Source organism: Diceros bicornis, chromosome 4 (genome assembly GCF_020826845.1).
Source record: "Diceros bicornis minor isolate mBicDic1 chromosome 4, mDicBic1.mat.cur, whole genome shotgun sequence".
Lineage (NCBI taxonomy): Eukaryota > Metazoa > Chordata > Mammalia > Perissodactyla > Rhinocerotidae > Diceros > Diceros bicornis.
The window spans coordinates 93832913-93855958 of record NC_080743.1 but is presented as its reverse complement, the minus strand read 5'-3'; the positions used below and the strand labels follow the sequence as shown (position 1 = coordinate 93855958).

Sequence of the window (23046 nt, the reverse complement as noted above, 5' to 3'; positions counted from 1 at the left end):
AAATTCTCTTAGGAAAAACTTCACTTGGTAATGATGGCTGGATCTTTTATAATTTCATTAAATTCAGTTTCCTAATATATTTTTTTAGGAGTTTAATATATTTATTCATAGGTGAGATTGGTTTACAGTGACATATCCCAAAGTTTGGTCCTTAAAATGCCAGCCCTATGAGAAGTTCAAGGGAAAAAAAAGATTCTAGGGTCACATAAACTTGGGAAATCCTGCAGAACATGTTCATTTCTTGGAGATTTACAATGTGTATTAGCCTATTAATATTTCTGAGAGGTCCTGCGTTAAAGAAGCTTTCCCTTAAAACTTGGAAAGAAAGACCTATAAAACTCTCTGAGATCAGAACTATTTTGAAGAAAGGTTTTAATTTTTTCCCAATTTATCCTGTGGATATTGGTCAGTGGGATTTTATAAATCTGATTTTACAGTGTCCTAGAAATTGCATCCATCATTGATACTTATAAATTTACTATTATAAAAGTATACTTAGCATCTCTTAAAATAATGTAATCTTCTCTTTGTTAAATCGTATGTCTCATTTCTAATTTGGATTGTTCTTCTCATCCTTTATTTACTAGATATTACAGAGTTCTGTTTCATTGTTTGATTCATCGAAGAACATGATCTTAAATTTATCAATGATAATTCAATTTTCCGTAATTAGTTGCTAACTTTATTATATCCTATATTCTGCTTTGCTTAGTTTTGTAATTTTCCAACTTGTTAAATTCAATGCTGACAATGTAATTTTGCTTCTTTTTTTGAATAATAAGACATACGTGACTGTGATTTTGCCTCTGAATAGAATTTTGGCTACATGTACTGAGTTCCAATCCTGTGTGTAATGTTATTTTGTTTGTTTAGTAAATAGTGTGTAATTATAATTTTGAGTTGCTATTTGACACAAGTTATTTGGGGGAGTTTTACTTTATTTTGCATTTTTTGGTAGTTCTTTTCTGTTTAACTTTTATAATTTCTAGTTTTATTGCACTGCTTTTTTATCATAGATATGTGAAATCAGGAATATTATCCTGTTTAAGGTATAAAAATAACTCATAGTCCTAGCTTTTTAAATTTGTATTATTGAAATCACTGATTTTATTTTTTAATTTTTTTGTGAGGAAGATTAGCCCTGAGCTAACATCTGTTGCCAGTCCTCCTCTTTTTTTGCTGAGGAAGATTGGCCCTGGGCTAACATCCATGCCCATCTTCCTCTACTTTATATGGGACGCTGCCACAGCATGGCCTGACAAGCAGTATATCTGTGTGCACCTGGGATCTGAACCTGCGAACCCCCAGGCCGCCACAGCAGAGCACGCACACTTAACTGCTACGCCACCAGGCAGGCCCCACAGATTTGATTCTTAATTTAGGGTAATGCAACATCTTTGTATCATTGATTCATTGTCAATAGTCTTTGAAGAATTTTGGATGCCAAGAAAAGAACAAAAGAGTAGTCAGTCAACCAAAAAATATTATTGCGTACCTGCCATGTAAACTAAATGCTGGAAATACACTGATAAACATTCAAAGCCCCGTTGACTAACTTAGATTGCAGTTGGAGGAGCATAAGCAAGGGAAAAAGAGCTTGGAGAGGTAGATCAGTCAGGGCAAGATGTTTGGATTTTTTCCTACTCCCAGTGGGAAGTCATTGGAGGACTTTAAATAGGATGGTGATACAATATATGATCACTGTGGCTTCTTTGTGGAAAGTGGAGTAAGAAAGGTGTCAAGGAGATGTTAGGAAGCTGTAACAACCATCCAGATGAGAAAAGACAGTGGCTTAGATATGGGAGTCTGTAGTTTAGTGTAGAGATCCAGAGTTATCTGCATTTAAATGATATTTAAGGCCAAAGGGAAGGTCAGGGAAGATCACCTTGGAGAAAGTGTAGACAGAAGAAAGTAGACCATTGAAGGACTTTGGGGCACTCCAGAATTTAAAGGTCTAACAAAAGAATTTAAAGGTCTAACAAAGGAAGAAGAGCAGCAAAAGAAATTAAGAAGTATGGAAATCAGGACAGTGTGATATCACAGAAGTCTTGCAAAGACAATGTTTGAAGACGGAGGATGTGGTCAACAATGTCAAATGCTGCAGTGAAGCCAAGGAACATGAAGACAGAATTGAGCATTTGCTGTAGCAAGTTGCAGATCACATGACCTTGATAAGACCTGTATCTATAGAGTAGCAGGATCACAATCCTTACTGGGGTGGATTGAGGAAAGAATGGGAGAGGAGAAAATGCTTCAAGATACCTCAAGGAGTTTTGCTGTAAAAGCAGATAGAAATGGGGCAGCTCTTAGGGGGTGGAGGAGAAGGGTCGAGATAAAGTGTGTGTGTGTGTGTGTGTGTGTGTGTATGTATGTTTTAAGATGGTTGCTTTTAAGGTGTGCTAGTAAGCCAAATGATAGATCCAACAGTAGAAAGGAAGAAATTATTGAAGTAGAAGAGAAAGGGAATCATCGTAGGAAGTTCATGAGGACATTAGAAGAGATGGGACCCAGTGGATAAGTTGAGGCTTCCATTGTACAAGAGGAAGGCAGAGTCAGTAGTTGTAAATGCAGGTAATCTGGTGGACTTAGTGGAAAGAAGATAGATCATTCTCATCTGGTTGTAAATGTTTTTCCTATGAAGTATGCAACAAGATTATCAGCAATGAGTGAGTGGCAAAGGGTATATTAGAGAACTGAGGGAAGAAAAGATATGAAGTAATCATCTAGTAGAGTGAGGAAGCATATTGACTACAGAATTATAGTAGGGATGTCTGGGAAAGTTAGGTGCCCATTTGATATTTGTAGTTATGAATTTGAAGTGAGTACAGTCAGCACAATCATATAGTTTTTCTCTTGAATTATTTAGCAACTTGGATGCAAGAGCTGAGTAAGAAAAGAATTTGGTTGGAGTTTCTTAGGTAAGTAAAATGATGAAGGGAAAGACAGGAAAGGGAGTTGAAGGTTTGCAAGGTAGTAGTTATAGTGCCAAACATAAGGAGGGTGATGATGAGTGGGAACGTGGTAGGATCAGTGGATCAGTAAAAGTCCAGAGTTGGAAGTTGTTTTCCAGATTTTCAAAAAGGAGAATAAAATGAAAACTTTGATTGATGAGTTTATCGTCAATGCCCTGCTATAGAAGTTTATAATGAATTGTTAAATTGATATTTATAATTATTTAGAAAGGAAATCAGTGGTCAGTAGGAACTTGCTTTGAATCTTGAAAAACAAGTTGAACCAAACTAATTGCAATTTTTAATAGAATTGAGTAGATATAATATACTTCGACCTTGATATTGCCCTTTGGAATATACCTGAGGGAAAATAGAGACATGACCTGATAGTACATATATGATGGATTTATGATTAAGTCTTCAAGTCTTACTGTTAATAGAACATGTAGCTCTATATGGAATTGTTTGAGGTCTATTTTAGGTTTATAGTATGATCACCAGTGACTCAGGTAATGACATAGGAATATTATATAATTATAAATATGCAGATAATGCAAAACAGGAAGAATTGTGAATATATTGTGTCCCAGAATCAGGATTCAGAACATCTGAGCAAACTGGAAATGGACCAAAGCTAACTAGATGAAATGTAATAATGCTAAATGTAAATTTTACTCTTATGTTTAAAAAAATCTATATATGACATTCAGTACAGTAGAGGTCTGGTTTTATAGGAGGTCAAGTGCAAAGAACCTAAAGGCAGTGAGGATAATGCATAATCATAATTTCCGTATTTTGTATATGTTACTTGTATATTTAGCTGTTGCTTGGCATTGTATTCAGCAAGCTCTTCACACATATAAACTTATTTTATTATCACAGTAAGCCTAAAGTAGATATTATTATCCCCGTTTTATAGATGAGTAAACTGAAGTTCAGAGATGTTGCCTTACCCAATGTCATACAAGATAATAAATGGCACAGCCTGGATTTCGACAGGTGTTCATGGTCTTTACTATACGCTACTACATATTACTTAACTTACATCAGTGAAAGTTTACTGTTCAGAAAGCAGGCAAAAATTCCACCGAACTTCTTCCTTGCATCTGGATGATACTGCATCTGGAGATTTGTGATCAGTTGCTGGCATCTCATTTTCAAAAAATTCTTTTAAAACAGAGAAAATTCATGGGAGGGCAAGAAGGATGCTGTGTTATCTAGAAATCTCTTCATGTGAGAAACATTTGAAAAAATTGGCAGAAGGGTTGGCTTGGGGACTAGAAGACTTGGAGGGACACGTAATATCTGGTCTCAGATGTTTGAAGAAATGTCATAGGTAAGGAAATTGCACTCTACATTTTTAACACCCAAAGACATTCTTATGACATGTGAATGAAAGTTATACATATAATCAAAACATAGACTCATCATATGGTCTTGTTCTCTTCAGTGTAACACTTTTAAAAGTCTTTTACCTACGGTATAAAATTTCTCGTGCTCATTTTTAACGTTGAGGTGACTTTTATTTTTTCAAACTGTAAAATACATAATTCAGCTTGATTTCATGGTGAAATCATTCAGAAGCTCATATCTGCATGATTGCAGCTGAAATAGACTAAACAAAAAAATGCAGTCAGTACAAATTGCTGTGGGTTATCTATATAGCTACAGTGTGTGGTGAGAACCTGGAAGCTGCATCCACAGAATTTATGAGACTTCCAGTAAATCAGCTCAGTTCAGTGTTTTAGACCTGTATCCAACTCTCTTTGGATGTCTAGACACAGCCTAAGATGAGGCTTCAAAAATGGGTAAAAATGAAGCAGCCAAAGCCACCAGAAGCCTTTGACCCTCTTCTAATGTTTCAACCAGATAATTATTTTCCCTCTCAAGAATTTGGCTATCCTTTGAGGGGGAAAAAAAAAAGAAGATTTTCCATGTGAAGAGCCCCTGAAAGAAAATACTCTGGAGAAAGGTCAGTGAGAATGGGCCAAAGCTGAATTCCTCAGCTCTGCTTAGAGAATGTGGAAAGTCTACACCCTCTCTACTTTTCGTACTTTCCAGCTGGCCAAGAGCTCTCGTGAATTCTGTCCAGCTTTGCCTTCCCCTTACCTTTACATCTTAAAGGAACTCACACTGTGCAGTGGAAATGCCTCAAATGGAAACCTAAGTGGTAGCTAAAAGCTATGACAGAGAGGTAATTAGATAGTTAAAAACTGATGCATTTTGATTCCGTCAAGATAATCCCTTATCCTTTCTGCTCTGTAGCAAAGATATGACCTTTCAAATTTTCCAACAATAAACTTTCATACTTGGAGAATATATTTCCTTTAAATATGTCCCACTTTTAATTAAATTTACTCCTTCTGCTTGTGATTTGTCTCATCAAACTTTTATTTATTTATTTTTCTTCAAACTTTTATGTCTTAGGTTTTATATAGAAATTTAAGGACCCGATCAAAAGTGAAAAAGGTGTTTTCAAAAATAAGCACAGTGTAAGTTCGTTCCATAGTTCTTTTGTTCATTCATTCATTCATTCATTAGTTCATTCATTCAACAAATATTCGTTTTATGCAGGCTATATGCCAGGACTGTGGTAGTCCCAGGTTGTACCATTTATTAGCTATATGGTCTTGGGAAAATCACCTAATCTCTCTGAATCTCAGCTTCCTCAACTGTAAAATATCTCTACCACCAACTTTGCAGGGTTGCTATGAAGATTAAATGAGATGATTTCTCCTTAAGATGGTGAAAAATTAGAAGTTTCTCTTTTACTCTTCTCCATCCATTGCTATATCCAAAAAGTCATACACAACAGCAATGGCAAGTCTCAAAGCACTGGGAAGTAGCACTATCAGTCAACTATCTGCAAGAATCATGGAGTGAGCTGGATTGAACTTCTATGTGACCAGTGCATGCTTTACCCTGATTAAGAAAAATGGGGCCAAACAGGAAGACAACAAAAAGAAACTTCTACATTTCTTCATTGAATCAACATGAGAAATGTGGATACTGTGCCAATCAGAAATCCAGATAGCCAACTTTACTGAGAGGCCAATTGAAAAAATGAATCCAAGTAAGAACTTACAAATGGGAAAGTCCAGGTGGAAAATGCCTGATGATAAATGTTTATTCAAGTTAAATATATAGAGTTCCATCTAAATAATTACTTAAGTGTAACAAAATTGAATATAAAAGTAAAACAAACAGAGATTCAAAGAGATGTGATAATAGTTTAGAAGTAATATTCTAGGTCAGTATTTCTAGATAGATTAGCAAATTCATGAGATAAAGTGACATAAAGTAAAAGCTTCTAAATTCTTTAAAAGTCAAGAGTTTTACTTTATTCCTGTATTTCATTTATACAAAATGAATTCAAGAATGATTTGGAAAACTTAGGTAATCATTTATCTATAGAACTGAAAACTGCTAAAAAATATAGAAGCTAAAAGGCAGTTCATTTCTTGACATACACAAAGAAAATAGTAAAGAGCATTAAAAAAAAGCATATGTCAGAGTGACAAAAGTAAAATGAAGCATACAGCTATGGCAAGGAATAAACATAATTAAAACTTTTCTAATCATAAGCAGTGATTTTCAGATTAGGATGAAAAATAAAACCCAACTATACCATTAGCGTTTATAACAGACATGTCTTTTTAAGAAGTAAAACAAATGGATGAAAGTAAAAATGTAAAAGAAGAGATAAAGTATATGTCAGGCAAATGCAAATAAAAAGTCAGAAATCATTGCAATAATATACAGAAAATATATAATGAAATCAGAACAAAGAACATCATTTCTCTAAACATATAAAAATGCTCAACATCCTTAGCAAAAATATTAAATCTTTGGGGAGAATCACTTTTAAATTATAAAATTTGCAAAGGTATTTTAAAGATGATAGTCACCATTTTTATGGTTATGATATTCGTTATTCAATAAATATTTATTGAATACCTACTAGTACTTGTCTCTTTGTAAGACCTTGGAGGATAGTGTAATCACATCAATACATCCAAATATGTCTTTTCATTTTTAAAGATCTTGTTTCATGCTTTTCAAGAAGATTTTATAACTTTCTTAATTTTCAAAAATTTATTCCTGTGTATTTTATGGGCTTTCTCCTAATATGAATGGAACATTTTCTCATTTCTAAGTTATTGGTAGTGTTGAGAAAAGTCATTGATTTATGTATATTTGTCTTGCAGTTAATGTTAGCCTTTTAAACAAAGTATCTCATTGAATCTAATAGTGTTTTGTAAAAGCCACTTGGATTTTTCAATTCTCCTGAGTTAGTTTTGGTCATTTATATTTTTTTAGGATATTATTAATTTCCTCTTAGGTTCTTAGTTTTGCCATAGGATTGCCGTAATATCTTATTTTAATATTTTTCAATCTCCTCTATATCTGTGGTTATATATGCTATCCTTTCTTATTTGTGATCTTGTATACTTTTGTTTTCTCCCTTAATTAGGATTATAAGTGTATATTATCTGTTGCTAAGGGGAAAATACTTGTGGATATCTTTATCCTTTATGTTATTTTTATATTTCCTATTTCATTAATTTTGGCTTTAATCTATGTTAATTCCCTCTTCTTTCTTACTTTTTTAAAAATTATCATTTTATAATGTCTGTAGATGAATATTGACTTTTTTTTTCTCTAAATGCTGAACATATTTAAGGCCATAAGTTTTCCTGCAAACTTTGCTGTGCTCCATTGGTTGGATATATAGTGGGTTTTTTTTTTAATTGCTTTCTAAATAATTTTGGATTGGTTTCTTCTGGTAATACAAGGATTATGTAGAAATGTGTTTCATAAGTTTTTCTTTTTTAGCTTCTTTTTTTTTAAGAAATTCTTTTTTTTTCTTTTTTTGGTTTGTGATCAATGTGATCTTTACAATCTCTTCTTTTTAGTGTCTTAAGGTTGGTATTGTGTATGTGTTTAGGTCCAAGTATATGACTGATTTTTGTAAATGTTTTGTAGATAATGAAAAAATCTTTATCTTCCATTAAGGGATAAAGGATTCCATTAAATTCACTTCATTGATTGTACTATTTATTTCTTTTATGTGCTTACTTTTTGTCCACTATAGCTGTCCAATTCGAAAGGAGTCATATTAAAATTTTTGTATATTTATATTTTAACTAATTATATACATATAATTATATCAAGTTCATCTTGCATTTTTAGTAGCATTTGCTTCATTTACTTATCTACTATGTTATTTGGTTAAAACAGATTTATGAATATTTTCCAATCTTCATAAATTATACTTTATATCATTATATAATATTTATATTTATTTTGTTTAGTGCTTTTAAATTGTTCATCCTGTTCAGTACTTTTAAATTCCATCTTATCTATCACCCATCTTGCCTTTCGTGCATTTTTATTTCTTTGTATTTGTCTGATATATCTTTGCCTGTTCCTTTGTTTTTGCCAATAATATATAACTGGGTTACGTTTTTTTTAATCTGAGTTCACTGACTAGCTGAGAGGATTCAGTCAATTTGCACTAATTTCATAATTAATATACCTGATTTTATTCCTGTCATGTTATCAAAATTTCTTATTTATTTTGTTGTTTTTTAATAAGTTATTTTATTGAGATATAATTCACATACCTCTTAGTACAATTTATTGATTTTTAATATATTCATAGAGTTGTGCAACCAGCACTACTAACTCATTGTAGAATATTTTCATCACCACAAAAACCCCACAGCTTCCTATTCTCCCCTCCCTCCAGCCCCTGGAAATACTCATCTACTTTCTGTCTCTATGGATTTTCCTTTTTTTTTTTTTTTTTAGGTGAGGAAGATTTGTCCTAAGCTAATATCTGTTGCCAATCTTCCTCTTTTTGCTTGAGGAAGATTCACCCTGAGCTAACATCTGTGCCAGTCTTCCTCTATTTCTTACGTGCATCACCACCACAGCATGGCTGATGAATGGTGTAGGTCCGCACCTGGGATCTGAACCTGTGAACCCGGACTGCCGAAGCAGAGCACACTGAACTTAACCTCTAGGCCATGGGGCCGGCCCCCTATTTTGTTGTTTCTTCTTTTTCTATTTTTTCTTCTTTTCTTATTTTTTTGTTGATTTGATCAAGAGTCTATTAATTTCCCTTTTCCTTTTTTAATTTGGGAGTTCTACGGTACTTTTTATTTCATTAATATTTACATTCATCATCAGTACACAGCCCTATTATTCCATGAGGCAACTATCAATCAAATATTTCTTTCACAAGAGACACTGTCTTCTCCTACTTCTCCCCTCACCCATTTCTCCCAACAATAGGAGACCTCTGGGATCCCTTTGCTTCCCCACTCTTCACCTTGACACCCATCAGAGAAGATCTTGGGAGCATTTTTATCTCCTCCCACTCTCCCCCGGCTTTTAGGCTATTCAGATTTCTGTTGCAGGCTCTTCTACTTTGAGTCCTTGTTTAGCCCTCATGTTGCACATTCTTAGATGCTCTATCATTGATTTTGATTTGACTCTGTGGATATTGGAAGTTTGATTGTTCACCACTGTTTCCTCTCCTCTTAGTCTTTCCTCACCTTGAACACACTCTGCAGGTTAATTTGGCGTTGTTGTAACCCTAAGCCTGCCTTAAGATCTCCCTCGAATTGTTATGTGGATGTCCTGGCTGGCCGTGGGACTCTGAGTCTGCAGTCCTCTTAAGAGTCCATGAATGTTATTTCACTGCCTTACACCTTTTGAATGTTCTGTCTAGTGCCAGTCTAATTCTTTTTCCTCTGTAAGCAACTTGCTGCTGCTTTACAGAAGACTTTAAAATGTTTTCTTTATCTTGGAGCTCAAGAATTGTATTAGCATATGCCTAAGTGGTATCTTTTCTCATCAATTCCACCTGAAACTGCACTTTGAAAGTACAGATTTGGATCTTTCTAAAATTCAGATAAGTTTTATTTTTTAAAAAACATTTCTCTTTTATAATTATTTTTGTCCTCTCATCTTACTTTTCTTTTTCTGGAACTCCTGTTATTTACAGGTTAGATGCTCTGGGTCTTTCCTCCACACTCTTATGACTTCTCTTTTTTTATATTTTTCCATTTCTTCTACTATATCTTGAAATCTATTAATTCTAGTCTCAACATTGATCAGCCTTCCTTAAGGAAGGAAACTTATCTACTCAATGTTTTAACTTAGAAATCTTTTTTTTTTAGTTCCAAGAAATCTCTCTTAATCCTGTACTTGTACCTCTTCAAATACTTATTATTCTTGTGCTTCTCCCAACAGTTCTGCTTTGTTGATGGACTGTTCTGATTGCTTTCCTCATTCTTTCTCTGTCTGTTAAACCTCCTTAGGTGTCCTTTTATTTTTCTTTGTTTGTTGCAGCACAGGTCCACCTGCTGGGTACTTTAAGTGGACTGGCCCCATGGTCGTGGGAAAGTACAGACATCTCAGTCATCACAGGCCAGCAATAGGCAAGTTGCCAGTTACCAATGGAGGCACCAGAAGGGAGCCTTCTGCATTAGCGTAGAAAAAACTCAGACCCTCCACACTTCCTTAGGGCCAGAGGATCAGGCACACTCAAGGGTCCTGTGATCACTGAGGGACAGCTCCACCAAGGGGATGCTACATGCTGCTCCTTGCCTTAGAGTTCTGCCGCTGTGGTCTCAAAGCTCTTGTTCAGCCCAGAGCCAGAAAGTGCCACAACAGCTATCTAGATCACATCCTCTACCTGAGTACCAGTCCTAATGTCTGCTTGACTTAAGAAAAAAGGATGTGTTTGACCTGAATTGGAAATGGAGACGAAGCAGAGCACAATTAAGCCATCATCTTCCCAGGATTACATCCCCTGGGGATATAATGATGATCATAAAAATGATACATTCCCTGTCCTCATGGAGCTTATGGGATAGTTGGGAGATAGACATTATCAAAGTAAATAAATAATTAAATAAGAAAGAGAGAAAAAAGAAAAAGAAACCCACACATAATTCTGAAATCCACTGTGATTAGCGCTATGAAGGAAAGGTAAATGGAAAGATGAAAGAGGAGCTGACCTGGTAGGGGTGTCAGGGAAGTGATGTCTTGAGGAAGCAATGACTAAGCTGAGATTTCAAGAAAGGGTAGGAGTTAACTGCGTAAGGAGGGAAGGAAAGAGGGCTGCGGGCAGAGAGAGGAGCAGGTTCAAAGACCTTGGGAATAAGCATGGCCCGTGTGAGGAACTAAGAGAAGGCCACTGGCTGGGAAAGAGCAAGGGAGATCAGAATGTGAAAGAAGCTGGGGAGGAAGGTAATGATGGGCCAGACCAGGCAGGGCTTTGTAGGCCATCACAGGGAGTGTGCTCTTCTCCTAAAAGCACGTAGCTGTGGGAGTGTTTTATACCAGACGTAAAAATATCTGATTCATATTTTCCGAAGATCATGAGGATTCAATGTGGAGACCAAATTTAAAGGGGCCATGTGATGCTGGGAGACTAGGAAGAAGGCTATTGTAATAGCCTAAGAGAGAGATGATGGTAAGATGGTGGTCAATATACAGGAAGTACACTTTTAGGTGGTAAAATGGAAGAAGGGTATGAGAGTGGAAGGTGTCAAAGATACCTGCAAAGTATCTGAATTATACTGCTGCTGCATGAAATGGGTGCACTGTAAGAGGACGAATTCAGTCATTCATGTCAAGGTCCCTTTGAGATACTCAAGTGGAGAAGACAACAGGCTATATGAATCTGGGGCAGGTCTGGACAGGAGATACAAATATGTGAGCCATCTGGGTATAAATGGAAAGTGAGTCTCTTAGGCGTGAATGAGAACACTTCGGGAGAGAGTTAGAAGAGAAGAAGATTGTTAATCTTATATACTTCTCGTATCTGTCTAAATTGTATTATCTTTTCTGGAAAGGTGATTGGGAATGTGTATCAGTGTCTCAAAAAGTGATCATAACTTTGATCCTGTAACTTTATTTATAGGAATCTATCCTCAGAAAATAATAGTAATAAATGTGACAAAGTCTTATGGATAAATATATTCATTTAAGCATCATTTATGATTGCAAAAAAAAAGGAATGACTTAATTACCTAATATTAGGAGGAGATTAAATTATCATATATTTATATTAATGAATATTATGCCATTATAATTTGATGTTTACAAAGATGTACTGTAAGTAGATGACCATGATATAATAGCAAGTGAAAAAGAAAGACACAAAATTGATAGAGAGATAGTAAGACGGAGAGAGAGAGAGAGAGAGAGAGAACCTCAGCTGTGTGAAAAATGCATAGAAAGAAAGAGTATAAAGAAATAAGGTTATCTGTAAACAGTGGAAAGCAGATGATTGTTACCATTTTTATGCTTTTATCTAGTTTCCAAATTTTTCAAAATGGGCATGTGTTGTGTCTTATGTATTATTTTATTATTAGGAAAAGAAATATAAAATTATAGCATTGTCCAAGTTATAAAGATGCACTTCATAGGCATTTCACTCTGTTAAATACTGGTTAATGTTCCTTCCTTTTCACAATATTCATGAGCATTTCTGTTTTGAATTTAGCATAGTATTTTAGGTTTGTAAGATTATTGGCATACATTTTAAGGTTTTATGAGCCATTTAGATTTATAAAGTATTTTCGGAAAATTGATCTAAGTACTAGGCAATAGTAAATCCATTCCCCTCAGAACAACTCCCCGTCAGGTGGCACCCAGTGTATCCTATTGAGAGCATTTGCATTTCCTTCACTTCTGATTGCTCAGCAGCACAGATGACTCTGAATTCTTTAATGTGAGGGGCTTTTTTAAATTATATAATACATACACATAGGAATTTGCTAATTATTTTAAATACAATGAATTGTTTTCGTTTTTCTCCAGTGACTGTCAGAAGACTATCCATTTGGACTGTCATTTGTATCATCATTGTCTGCAGTGATATAAAATCATTTTGAATTTGGCTCAAAACTAAAAGCATGATTTGTTTTTAACTCCAGGAATGTATACAAAGACTATCGCTTCCTTGAGCTGGCATGTGATTCACAGGAGGATGTAGACAGCTGGAAGGCCTCTCTACTAAGAGCTGGGGTTTATCCTGATAAATCTTTAGTAAGTCGGATATATGTCTTATTTAAAAATTATTAACCATGTTTGGGAAAACCTGATTCTACATATTATATGCTGGAGAAACTAGTTCTCTTTTTACTTAATTAATTTGGCACAGTTTTAACTGATACTTTGCTTATATTTCTTTTTCTCTGTTAGGTTTCTATTTTAAGAAGTTAATCAGTTTATTCGCTAAAGAAAATGCCCTACTCTGCCATAAAACATAATATATGTGGTCTCAGACCAACAGAAAGTATCTTTGTTTTAATTTAAAATTTTATTTTATATGCTATTCCACAGTTGTTAAGAGTATTAACACAAGCAGTTTATAACATTCTTCATATAGTCATATATATCATCAATCATAACACTGATATTTCATATTCTTAAAAATGTACTTATTTTTATAAAAATCTACCTCCTTTCATTATGTGTGTATTACCTGTATCCATAATTATATCTGTAAACTCTACTTAATGTCATCATGAGTGTGAAAGAACAAAAAAATATACATTATATTGCTATTCCCACTTATCTTTATTAATATCCTTCAAGTGTCTTGGAGACACTTCTCTCATTCAAGTTAATAAACAGACCTTTTGTGTTCTTTGGAAAATGTAATATTACGCAGACTAGTCTGGATTTAAACTTCAGAAGTCCTACCCCACATATGTACACACTCCATTAGACAGACTCTGCGGATGAGTGCTTCTCACTGCTTCCTTGCTGCCTCCTCTGAGACACTGGACTCTGCAGGACTCCCCCAGAACTAAAGAACAGAGACTGAGCCAGGGGAGTTAGTCCAGCTTGATGCTTGTGGTGCTTACCTGGCTCCCGATCAGCTTATAGGACTGATCATGCACAAGCTGGGTTCTTTCCAGGCCCCAAATAGGGACAGGGTCTTTTCAAGAGAAAGTCTGAGACAACAGGTGCAATGTGGGACAACTGACGCATCCCTGAGGGGATTTCAGACCTGACCACATCCCTGAGGTTACATCAGAATTTAACACAGTTCCAGGGGTAAAGGATTGAGATCTGTGCCAAAATGTTCTCCTTATTGCTATTATTTTAGCTCATACATAGACCTCTTAACCCCATGCCAACCTACATTTGTCTGGTTAGCACGTAAAACAATGAACCCCCCCGACGTACCCTGTGCTCTCCAAGTGAGGTGAAACCGGATCCTTTCCCGGTGATACCAGGTACAGAGGTGTCTGTATATGATTTTCGTAACTGTCGCCCAGTTTTTATCAGTTGTGTACATACATGTTTGCATAGATATATACCACTCTAAAGACTACACATAAAAACTAGAATACTACTTCTACTTTTGTCATTAATTCTAATCATTACTTATTACTCTTCCTTATCTATTGATGGTAGTGTTTAATTTCACAAACATTCTATGTTAAAAATGCACATGTACTTAATTTTTTATTCATTCATTTCACAAAAGCCTGTTGAGCAAGCGCTTTTTTCCAGGCACCATTCTTGGCACTAGTGATACAGAGGTGAAGGAGGTCCCGCCCCCAAGGAACACACATTAAACAAGTGAACTAATCACTGTATAATTGTATAGTGTGATTTAAGGGAGTGATGCATTTTATAAAGAAATAATAAAGTTAAAGGGGCAGACAGCGAGAGTGAGGGGCAGGCAAGCTTTATTTTAGTGAAGGTGATTAGGGAAGGCCCCTTGAAGAGCTGACATTTGAGTAGGCTCCTGAAGGAAGGGAAGGAGTACATGAAATGAAAGTCTGAAGAAGAGTATTGGTGGGAGAGGACTTTCAAGTGCAAAGCCAGCTCAGTGTCTTAGAGGAGCAACAAGAAAGTCAGTGTGTCTGGAACACAGTGAGGGAGAACAAAGGTGGTTGGTGGTTTCCAAGAGGGTGGTCAGAGGCAGAGGATGCAGGCCTTGAAGGAAGTGCTGAGCATTTGGGTGTTATTCTGCGTGAGATGGGAAGCCGTTAGAGGGCTTCAAGCCCGTTAGTGACATGATAAGATTTACATTTTTAAAAGATCGTTATGGCTGGTTTTATGAGAAGCAGTAGAACATGTGGGTTTAAGCACAGGCTTTAGTGTCAGACTACCTAGACTGAAATTCCAGATGCTCACGTACAAGCTGTGAGATCTTGGGCAGGTTGCCTAGGCTTTTTATGTTTCAAGATTCCCATTTCTAAAATGAAGATGACAAGAGTCCCCTATGCATAGCGGCTTTGACAGGATTAACTGAGATAATGCAGGGAAAGCACTGTATAGGGTGGGCACAAGTAAGCACTCTTTTTATTTATAATAATAATGATGATGGTAATAATAATAATAATTTTCATCACAGACTACTTTCTTTAACAAGAAGAGGAGAGCAAAAACGCTGTGGATATTATAATATAGCCCAATGAGATTGTAAATACTTTATGCCATTTTCTGTCTTTCAAACATGCTTGGTTATATAAAATATCAACGTGTGTGTGTGTGTGTGTGTATGTGTGTGTGTGTGTGTGTGTGTACCTTCCTTACATGCAACTATCATGTTTGTGAAAATGTTTTCTTAAGTCATGATTTTGTCCATTAAAATTATTTTAAATGCACTAGACAAGTTTGCTATTTAAAGAAATCACGTAATGCATCTCATGAGGGAAAAACTGTCTTGGAAAAACTGTTTTTATAAATCTAGATTTTCACGTATCCATAGTTCTACACAAAAAAGATGCTCAATGAAATATTTGCTATTTTTTATCAGAATGCTCAATTTTAAGCAAATCTAGAGTTGTCTTACACAATCTGTTTTGATCTTTTCACATCATTTTGTTTATAAACACATTTGGTACAGTTGCTTGGAAGATCGAGACAAAGGGGCTTTTTACTACATACCAAAGACATGACAGGAAATTAAACTTGGCAGTGTGCCAGGAACGTTGCTTTTCTCAGTTTTCATCATAAACAATATTTGCATTCCTTATGCACCATGTAGTTCTACAGGTTATTTTACATGATTGCCTGACTTTCAGATGTTTAAATGGCAGCTAACTACTGAAAGCAATCTAAGTAGAAAGCTTATCTAAACATTCCATTTTGTGAATACTCTTAGATTTGGGGGAAGGGATACTTTGAGGTACAGTGATTCCTCAAGTAGGGAGGTTTGATGAAGTCAGATTAACCTAATAATAGATGTCTCTCTCTAATTAAATTTTTAGGACTCTGATGTGTCATTTTGTTTTTGTATCAATAAACCATTGAGTCAACAGCAAATCAGTTAATCGCTACCCTAATACTGAAATGTTTGTGTGTCATACATGGACATGAGTCTAGACTCAAAAAATACCTCTATTTTTACTGGAAAAAAAAATTCTATGTAGATCATTATTTTTAAATGTATAAATTTGGCATAATTTAGATAAAAATGTATAAATTTGGCTTCATTCCATCACCCAAATGTGAATGAAATGATGTTTTGGACAAATTTTTTTTTTAACTAAGGTTGCACACTTCTTTATAACATGCTTTTCCCCATCATATTTCTTTTCTGTCACATCCACACTATACAATGCTTTTATGTCACTCATATCATAGTGTTCTGCTACCCTGTTTCTTCCATCTCTTAGGTCATTTCTCTTGGAGTTTTCTACAAATTTTGTCTTCTTTCTTTCCTTCCCTTCCACCCTCTCCCCCCACTTGCTTCCTTCCCATCATCTATCACTGTTATGGTGGACTCGAGAGATTCAGAGATAAAAAAAGATGCAATTCTTACTTTATAGAAGTTCCAAGTCTAGTGGAACAGAGAGATGCAAATAAATAATTACTCTACAACATGATAAAAACTACAGTGGATATCTGTATAAAATGCAACAGTCCAACTATATTTCCATGTGCATTTTCTAATTACCTTCAGTGCCTTAATCTCTCTGGATCCAAAGCAGAATGTAGACTTCTTATCTGAGCAGTGTTGTCTGTGGCCCTAGAATGGAAACGAGGAGTTCTGGATTCAGTTTCCCACTGTGCCACTGACTTACTCAGTGAACTTACATGTAACCTCTCTGAGCCACAGATTTAGCATTCTACCAATCACCTAATCTTTCTGAGCAGCCACAATATATTAAAAATATATTTAAATTGAATTTGGATTTAGAAGAATTTTATATCTTTTATTTCTATTGCCTTTGGCCATTAGATTGAAATTATAACCACTATAAAATTTTATATTGTTAAATAAGTGTATAGGATTTTACACAGTTTCAAAGTAACAATGTTTCTAATGGAATTGTTTTTTTTACTGATGAGACTAAGATAAAAAGTTTGTGTGTGTGTTGTGTGTGCGTGTGTGTATCAGTAGTTACAGGCTACAGTTGAAGAACTTCTAAAATATTATTTTACTGACACATGTACATAAATTTTTCCTATAAGTGTGGATACAGATAAATGTGAATTTGATTAAATATCTGAAGAACATGATACAACAAATGACTGATTTTCTGGCACAGTTTTGTCAGCATACAATATGATTTAAATTATATATAAACATTAAGGAATTCCAAATTCTTTGGAACATTTTGTGTGCAGTGAAATGAGACAGACTTTAAGTCAAATCCACTCACGTTTGGATCCCAACTCTTCCATTTATTAGCTGTGTGGCTCAGGCAACTTACTTAACTCTCCAGTCGTCTATTCTTTTTTAAACTCAAAATAAGAATACCTTCCTCTGAGTGATCTTATAGGATTAAATGAAGACTGCTGCACATTACATCTAGCTCGGTGCCTGCAACTGGGTGAATGTGTTCACTGCCACGTAGCCTTTATTATTGTTATTGAAAATCATTAATGTGTCCATGAAGCTGTAATTCCCAGTTTAGTGGTTCCTTTTTCTTTGGAAACTCTCATTGGGATTTGGGCATGTGAGGGAGAATTTCCCCAACTGTTGGCTGAGGAAGCCAAACTGCTTAGGGGAGTCTTGGGCTTATGCTGCCCTGTGGACCGTCTGGCCAGAGAGGCTGTCAGGGAACGTGAGGATTCATAAGCCTGCCCTCAGATGCTGGCCTGCTGGCTGTCTGAAAGAAGCAGCCTGCAGATCCGTGCACGCCCTGGAAGTAAATTTGATGCAAATTCAGTTTTGCGTATTTGTTAAATCATACACTTCAGAACTTTTTACAAGGTTTCTGTTAGCTATATAGATAATGGTCCTCCCATATAGTATATGATTTCTTAAGACATGAAAAATGACAGTAGAAAGTGAAACACCCTGGAACTTCACTATACCTCTGAATTTAGGACTCTCTTAATCGTAATTAGTGTTTTTAGGACTGCTTTGGAGGTTGAAACCATCCTATAATGAAGTCCGTTTTTGGACTGAAGAATTTACTTTTGGACAGACTCTAAAACTGAATTTTTCTCTGTGGCAAATGACAATTAGGGGAGAGGGTCTCTGTATCATTCCAAGGGGAGAACAGGAATGGCCACAGACCTCCATAAATATTTATTAATATAGTGATGACCACTCATATGCATTTATTCAGCCATCTGATAATACAAGACTGAAAATGCCCATGCTTGGCCAGCTACACATCACTTTATTCTCAGCTTATTCAGCAGTGCTTCCGGAACTCAGAGCAGCTAGACGACCAATTCCAGAGTTTAGTTTTCCTTCAATGGAGGTACTTTCAGGGATCTAAACATAAATTGCTGCCACACAGAGCAGTAGAGGGAATTATAAAGCATTTACAGTCCACCGTTCATGACTGATATGCCTCTCTCAGAATAGACATTTGGGAAGTGACTGAAGGAAACAAGAAATGGCAGAGCCACACCACGTACTCCACTTGTATGTTCCTCGGATATAAGGATTGAGGCCCTCTACTCTGTGACATCATTGTAGCCACTACAAATAGAACCATCTGCCATCAATCTGGGAAGCCAGTCATTCTCTAATGTGCAAAAATACTTGGTTGAACTCCTGAAACTTATTTGGTAGATCAAAAGCTGCACTGCTGTGGAATGCAATAAACTCCATCTGTCTGAGGTATTTTCAGCAATATTGCACTTCTTCGGAGAACCGGCGTCCCATTATTCTCTAAAGTAGTATTTTACTCCTGATAAAATTCCCTGTGGGGATTTTTATTGCCTTATTGAACAGTCAGCATATCCTTCACAAAAGACTCTTTTTTTTACCCCCTCATTCATTCTTGTACCATTATTTATGTCTCACATAAGTCCGTGATATTAACGGTTATATCATGGCAACTCACAATACCAAGAAGCTTCTCTAAACTCTTTTATCGGTGTCTTTAAATTCATGTTTTTATTAAATATGATGGCCATGATGGTCCTTGGATTAGGCATTTCCCCAGAGTCACCAATTGGCATTATTTTCAGTTTTCAAGAAAATACACTCTCCTGCAATCGTTGCCTTACCATGCTCCAGAAAATTTCTTTGTGTACCATTTCCCCCTCCACATCCTCTCTTAAAACTAAATGCCAGATCTCCAGCCCAACCTGTTTCTCCACCCTGTACTAGGTCTCCTCGACAGACACACACACTTTATTAAAGGCTCTCTTCAACTCCGCATCTCAGCGAGAAGTTCCTTCTGGGCCCCTTGTGAGAAGCGTTCAGATCTGGTCCCTGCCCACATCCCATCACGTCTTCCCCACAGGATCTGACCTTGCGAGGACTCGGGCTGCCCTGGGAGTAATGAATCACTGTTTTATTTTTTTAAGCCATATGTGAGTTAAATTGTTTGATATAAATCATACTCTTGCAGCTCCAGTGTGAAACAGGAGAGCCATTTGCCTGCTGCCTGTTGCTGGCTGCTCTCTGTGTCTCTATCTAGAGTGTCCCTTTAGAAATAACTACATTTTTGTGACTAACCTTTCCAGACCCATTTTCTTGAATGTGGACCAGTGTTCATTTTGGCTGCGTCCCCACTATACAGTTTTCACTTCCAATGCCAACCCAAGACAAAACTCATAATTTACGAAATAAAGGAATGGTACAGATGGAGGTCATAACTTGGTCTGCTTACCCTGTCTCTCCATAACTACCCACTCCTTTCCTCTGCTCTCTTTTCCTTTTTTTTTTTTTTTTCCACCTTCTTTGAAACCAAGGATGCAGTGTTTGTTTAAAAATGCATTGGCTGATGAAATTTTCCACTGCTTGGCATGTTGGAGGAGGGGCTGTCAGGAAAGGGCAAGCCGACATATTAAATACTTTGCCTTTCATGCGAACAGTTCACTTATTACCAATTCAAACCAATGCTTTTTGGCCAGGTTCCCATACTCCAAGTATTCCAAGTAGAAAAAGAGAAGGAAATCTCGGTCATAATTTTCTGCTGTTATAAATGTATAACTTCATTTAATTTAAGTGGATTCTTCGACTTGTCCATGAGCTCTGGGTGCTATCTGTGTATGTATGGGATGTGAGTGAACAGCTAAATTATTTGTTTTGATTTTGCTCCAGCAAGAAAAACTTCATAATTTTAAAATAAATTTATGCTTAACATATTTCTTTTTTGTTTTTTTCCTTGCGGCTACATGCACAGGGGAACAACAAAGTAAGTTCTTTGACCTACTGCAGCTCCTCTTTCTCTCCAGCCCCCACACTCCTCCTGCATGTGTCTTGGCAAGAGTGTTTCTGTGCACGTTGAAATGACTGTCGTCTGTGACAGTGCACAAATGATAGAGGGTGTGCAAATGTCGGAAAAACATGTGTTTGGACTACCATAATGGCTGTTCTGTTTTGAGCTTCTGGAAGGGAAATATTATATTCTTCAGGGCTGGTTTTTGGACAGTTCAGAGAGGTTGATATTATAAGGAAAGAGACTGATGCTGAGAGCAAAGATTATGAAAATTTAATATTGAAGACTCTTCTGCAGGAACAGTACGACTGTTCTGATGAATCTGATGAAACTCAGTGCAGCCGAAGTTTTTGACCAAAAATCAAAGCTCTCATGTTAATGTGCAGTTATAAAAACCCCAAACTGGAGTCTTAAATAGCAGGATGGCTGGCTTTGTTGGTGAAACTGAACTAGATCAGTGCTCTGGCTTTGAAGGTGCCTTAAAATGGATGGAGGAGGGTGGGGTCAACATTTGACTTGGCTTCTGCGCCCTTGATGTATTCCAGCTGGATGGAAGCAGGAGGGTGTGGGGAATGGAGGGGGAGACTGAAATGTGTATGATAGATTTGTGAAACCAGGCAACACACACAAATGGTGGAAATTATTTTAATGTTGTCATGTAATAGATAAATAAGCAATTTAGTAGTTCATAGGGTTGCTAGCTTGTTTAAATTTGAATTCAACTTTTTCAAAAGACTAGAACTACTTCTCATTTATATTAGTTATGTAATAATAACGTAGTTGGGGAAGATGGTCTTAAGCTTAGAGGGGTGATTTGTTTTTCAGTTTTTCTATGGAGAATTATTAGTACTTCATCCTACCAGGTGGCCCACTTAAAATGGGCCTCATTGAATACAATAAGAATTGAAAAGAATCGGTTATATAAGGGCTTGCCTGCATATTTAGACCAGCTGGAATTCATCAAAATTGCTATTCATAAGCCATACATATAGAATGTAAAACAAATGTGGGAAATCTTACAGTTTAATTTGATGGAATGTGCTATTATGGAATAAGTTGACATAGATGGTTGGTATTGAAAATGTGTCACTTTATAAATTTATATCTTGATATAACTGCTTATGACCCAAGTAATAATATTTAATAAAGTTAAAAATAATACAAGTAAAGTACAAGATAGGCATTTGTGAAGGAGCAAAGGGGTGAACTCAGCCCCAATAGTTCACTTTTTTAAAACAGCAGGTAACTTATGAAATTGATTAAAGGTTTCTTCCACAAAGGAAAGGATAATATTTCTAACTAATACTACCACTATTGCAAAAAAATATTTGTACAAATTATAAAAACCCATATTTTAGTTCTTATACTTTATAATGTATTTCAATTCTTGAATAGTAAGTATGTCTGATCCTGGTCACTGACATTCACTGAGTCTCTGCCTAGAATTCCCTGTGCTGCGTCTCTTCTTTGTTTGTTAAGTACCCTGAGCTGATTGTGAGTGCTCTAATAGCCAAGCCTGTGCATGCTGAAGATCAGGGAAGCAGAGGCTGACATTCTGGGGAAGTGCTAACCCTTAGACCACTCGAGAAGCATTTATAATTTGCCTCTTTCATTAGTGATTCACTGATGACTTAAAGGCATGTGTAAAATCCCCAAAAGAAAACACTTCTCCATAGCAGGAGTCATCCATTTGTTGTGTCTTGCTTGGTCAAGTTCTTCTGGGTAATAAAATGTTCAGTTTAATAGAGTTGACTGATTTTCAAATATTTATAATACAATGAGCAATAAAAATTAAAAATTCTAAGTTGCTGCTCATTAAGGGTACCTCTAGGATGTTGCAGAAGGCCCTCCCGGGTCTCCAGGCACCTGGAGCCACCATCTGCATTGTGAACATTTGGTACAATGCTGGGGGGAGCTTCCGGTGCCTATTTGTCTTAGAGTGTTGGTTGGAGTGCCAAAGATGCGAACACTACTGCCTTGGTTTTTAATTGAAGAGTGGCTACATGGGAAGTGCTGATATTTATTAACCGTATGCCTTAATTTTTAATTGTTTATGTTATTAAAAAGTGATAGTTTGTGAAAAAATGTAATACTAGTACTTTTAAAACATGATTATTATACTGACCATGGACTCTGGCACAAAAGAGCCTCATCAAATCACAAACAGCACATCTGCATGCTATTTTCCTTTAGCTTAGAATTTCAGTATAAATGGAAAACACTGGAGTACAAGCTGTGCTGTCTCCAGAGTATAGATCTAGAGTCTTCAAAAGGAGAATATGAGATTCTTTTTTCTCTCTCGTGCTGGAATGCTTGTTCTGAGTTGTCCCCAAGACAACATACCTGACTTGTTGGCTGCCAGCTGTAAAAGGTGACTCATTTTAGACTCACAATGGCTAATTGTTTATTTAGTGAATGACATTTTATTATTTATGATACTAACCAGACTCTAAAGAGAATGAAGTCTG

General features: G+C 36.1%; 1 protein-coding gene across 1 annotated transcript in view; it reads left to right on the top strand.

The window, feature by feature from the left end:
• The window catches only part of DNM3 (dynamin 3), a 523181-nt gene that overhangs the window by 410929 nt on the left and 89206 nt on the right, over positions 1-23046 (top strand). Inside the window, exon 16 of the mRNA XM_058540062.1 lies at positions 12911-13022. Within this exon, the coding sequence (XP_058396045.1) occupies positions 12911-13022 (112 nt within the window). The remainder of the gene's footprint in view (positions 1-12910; positions 13023-23046) is intronic.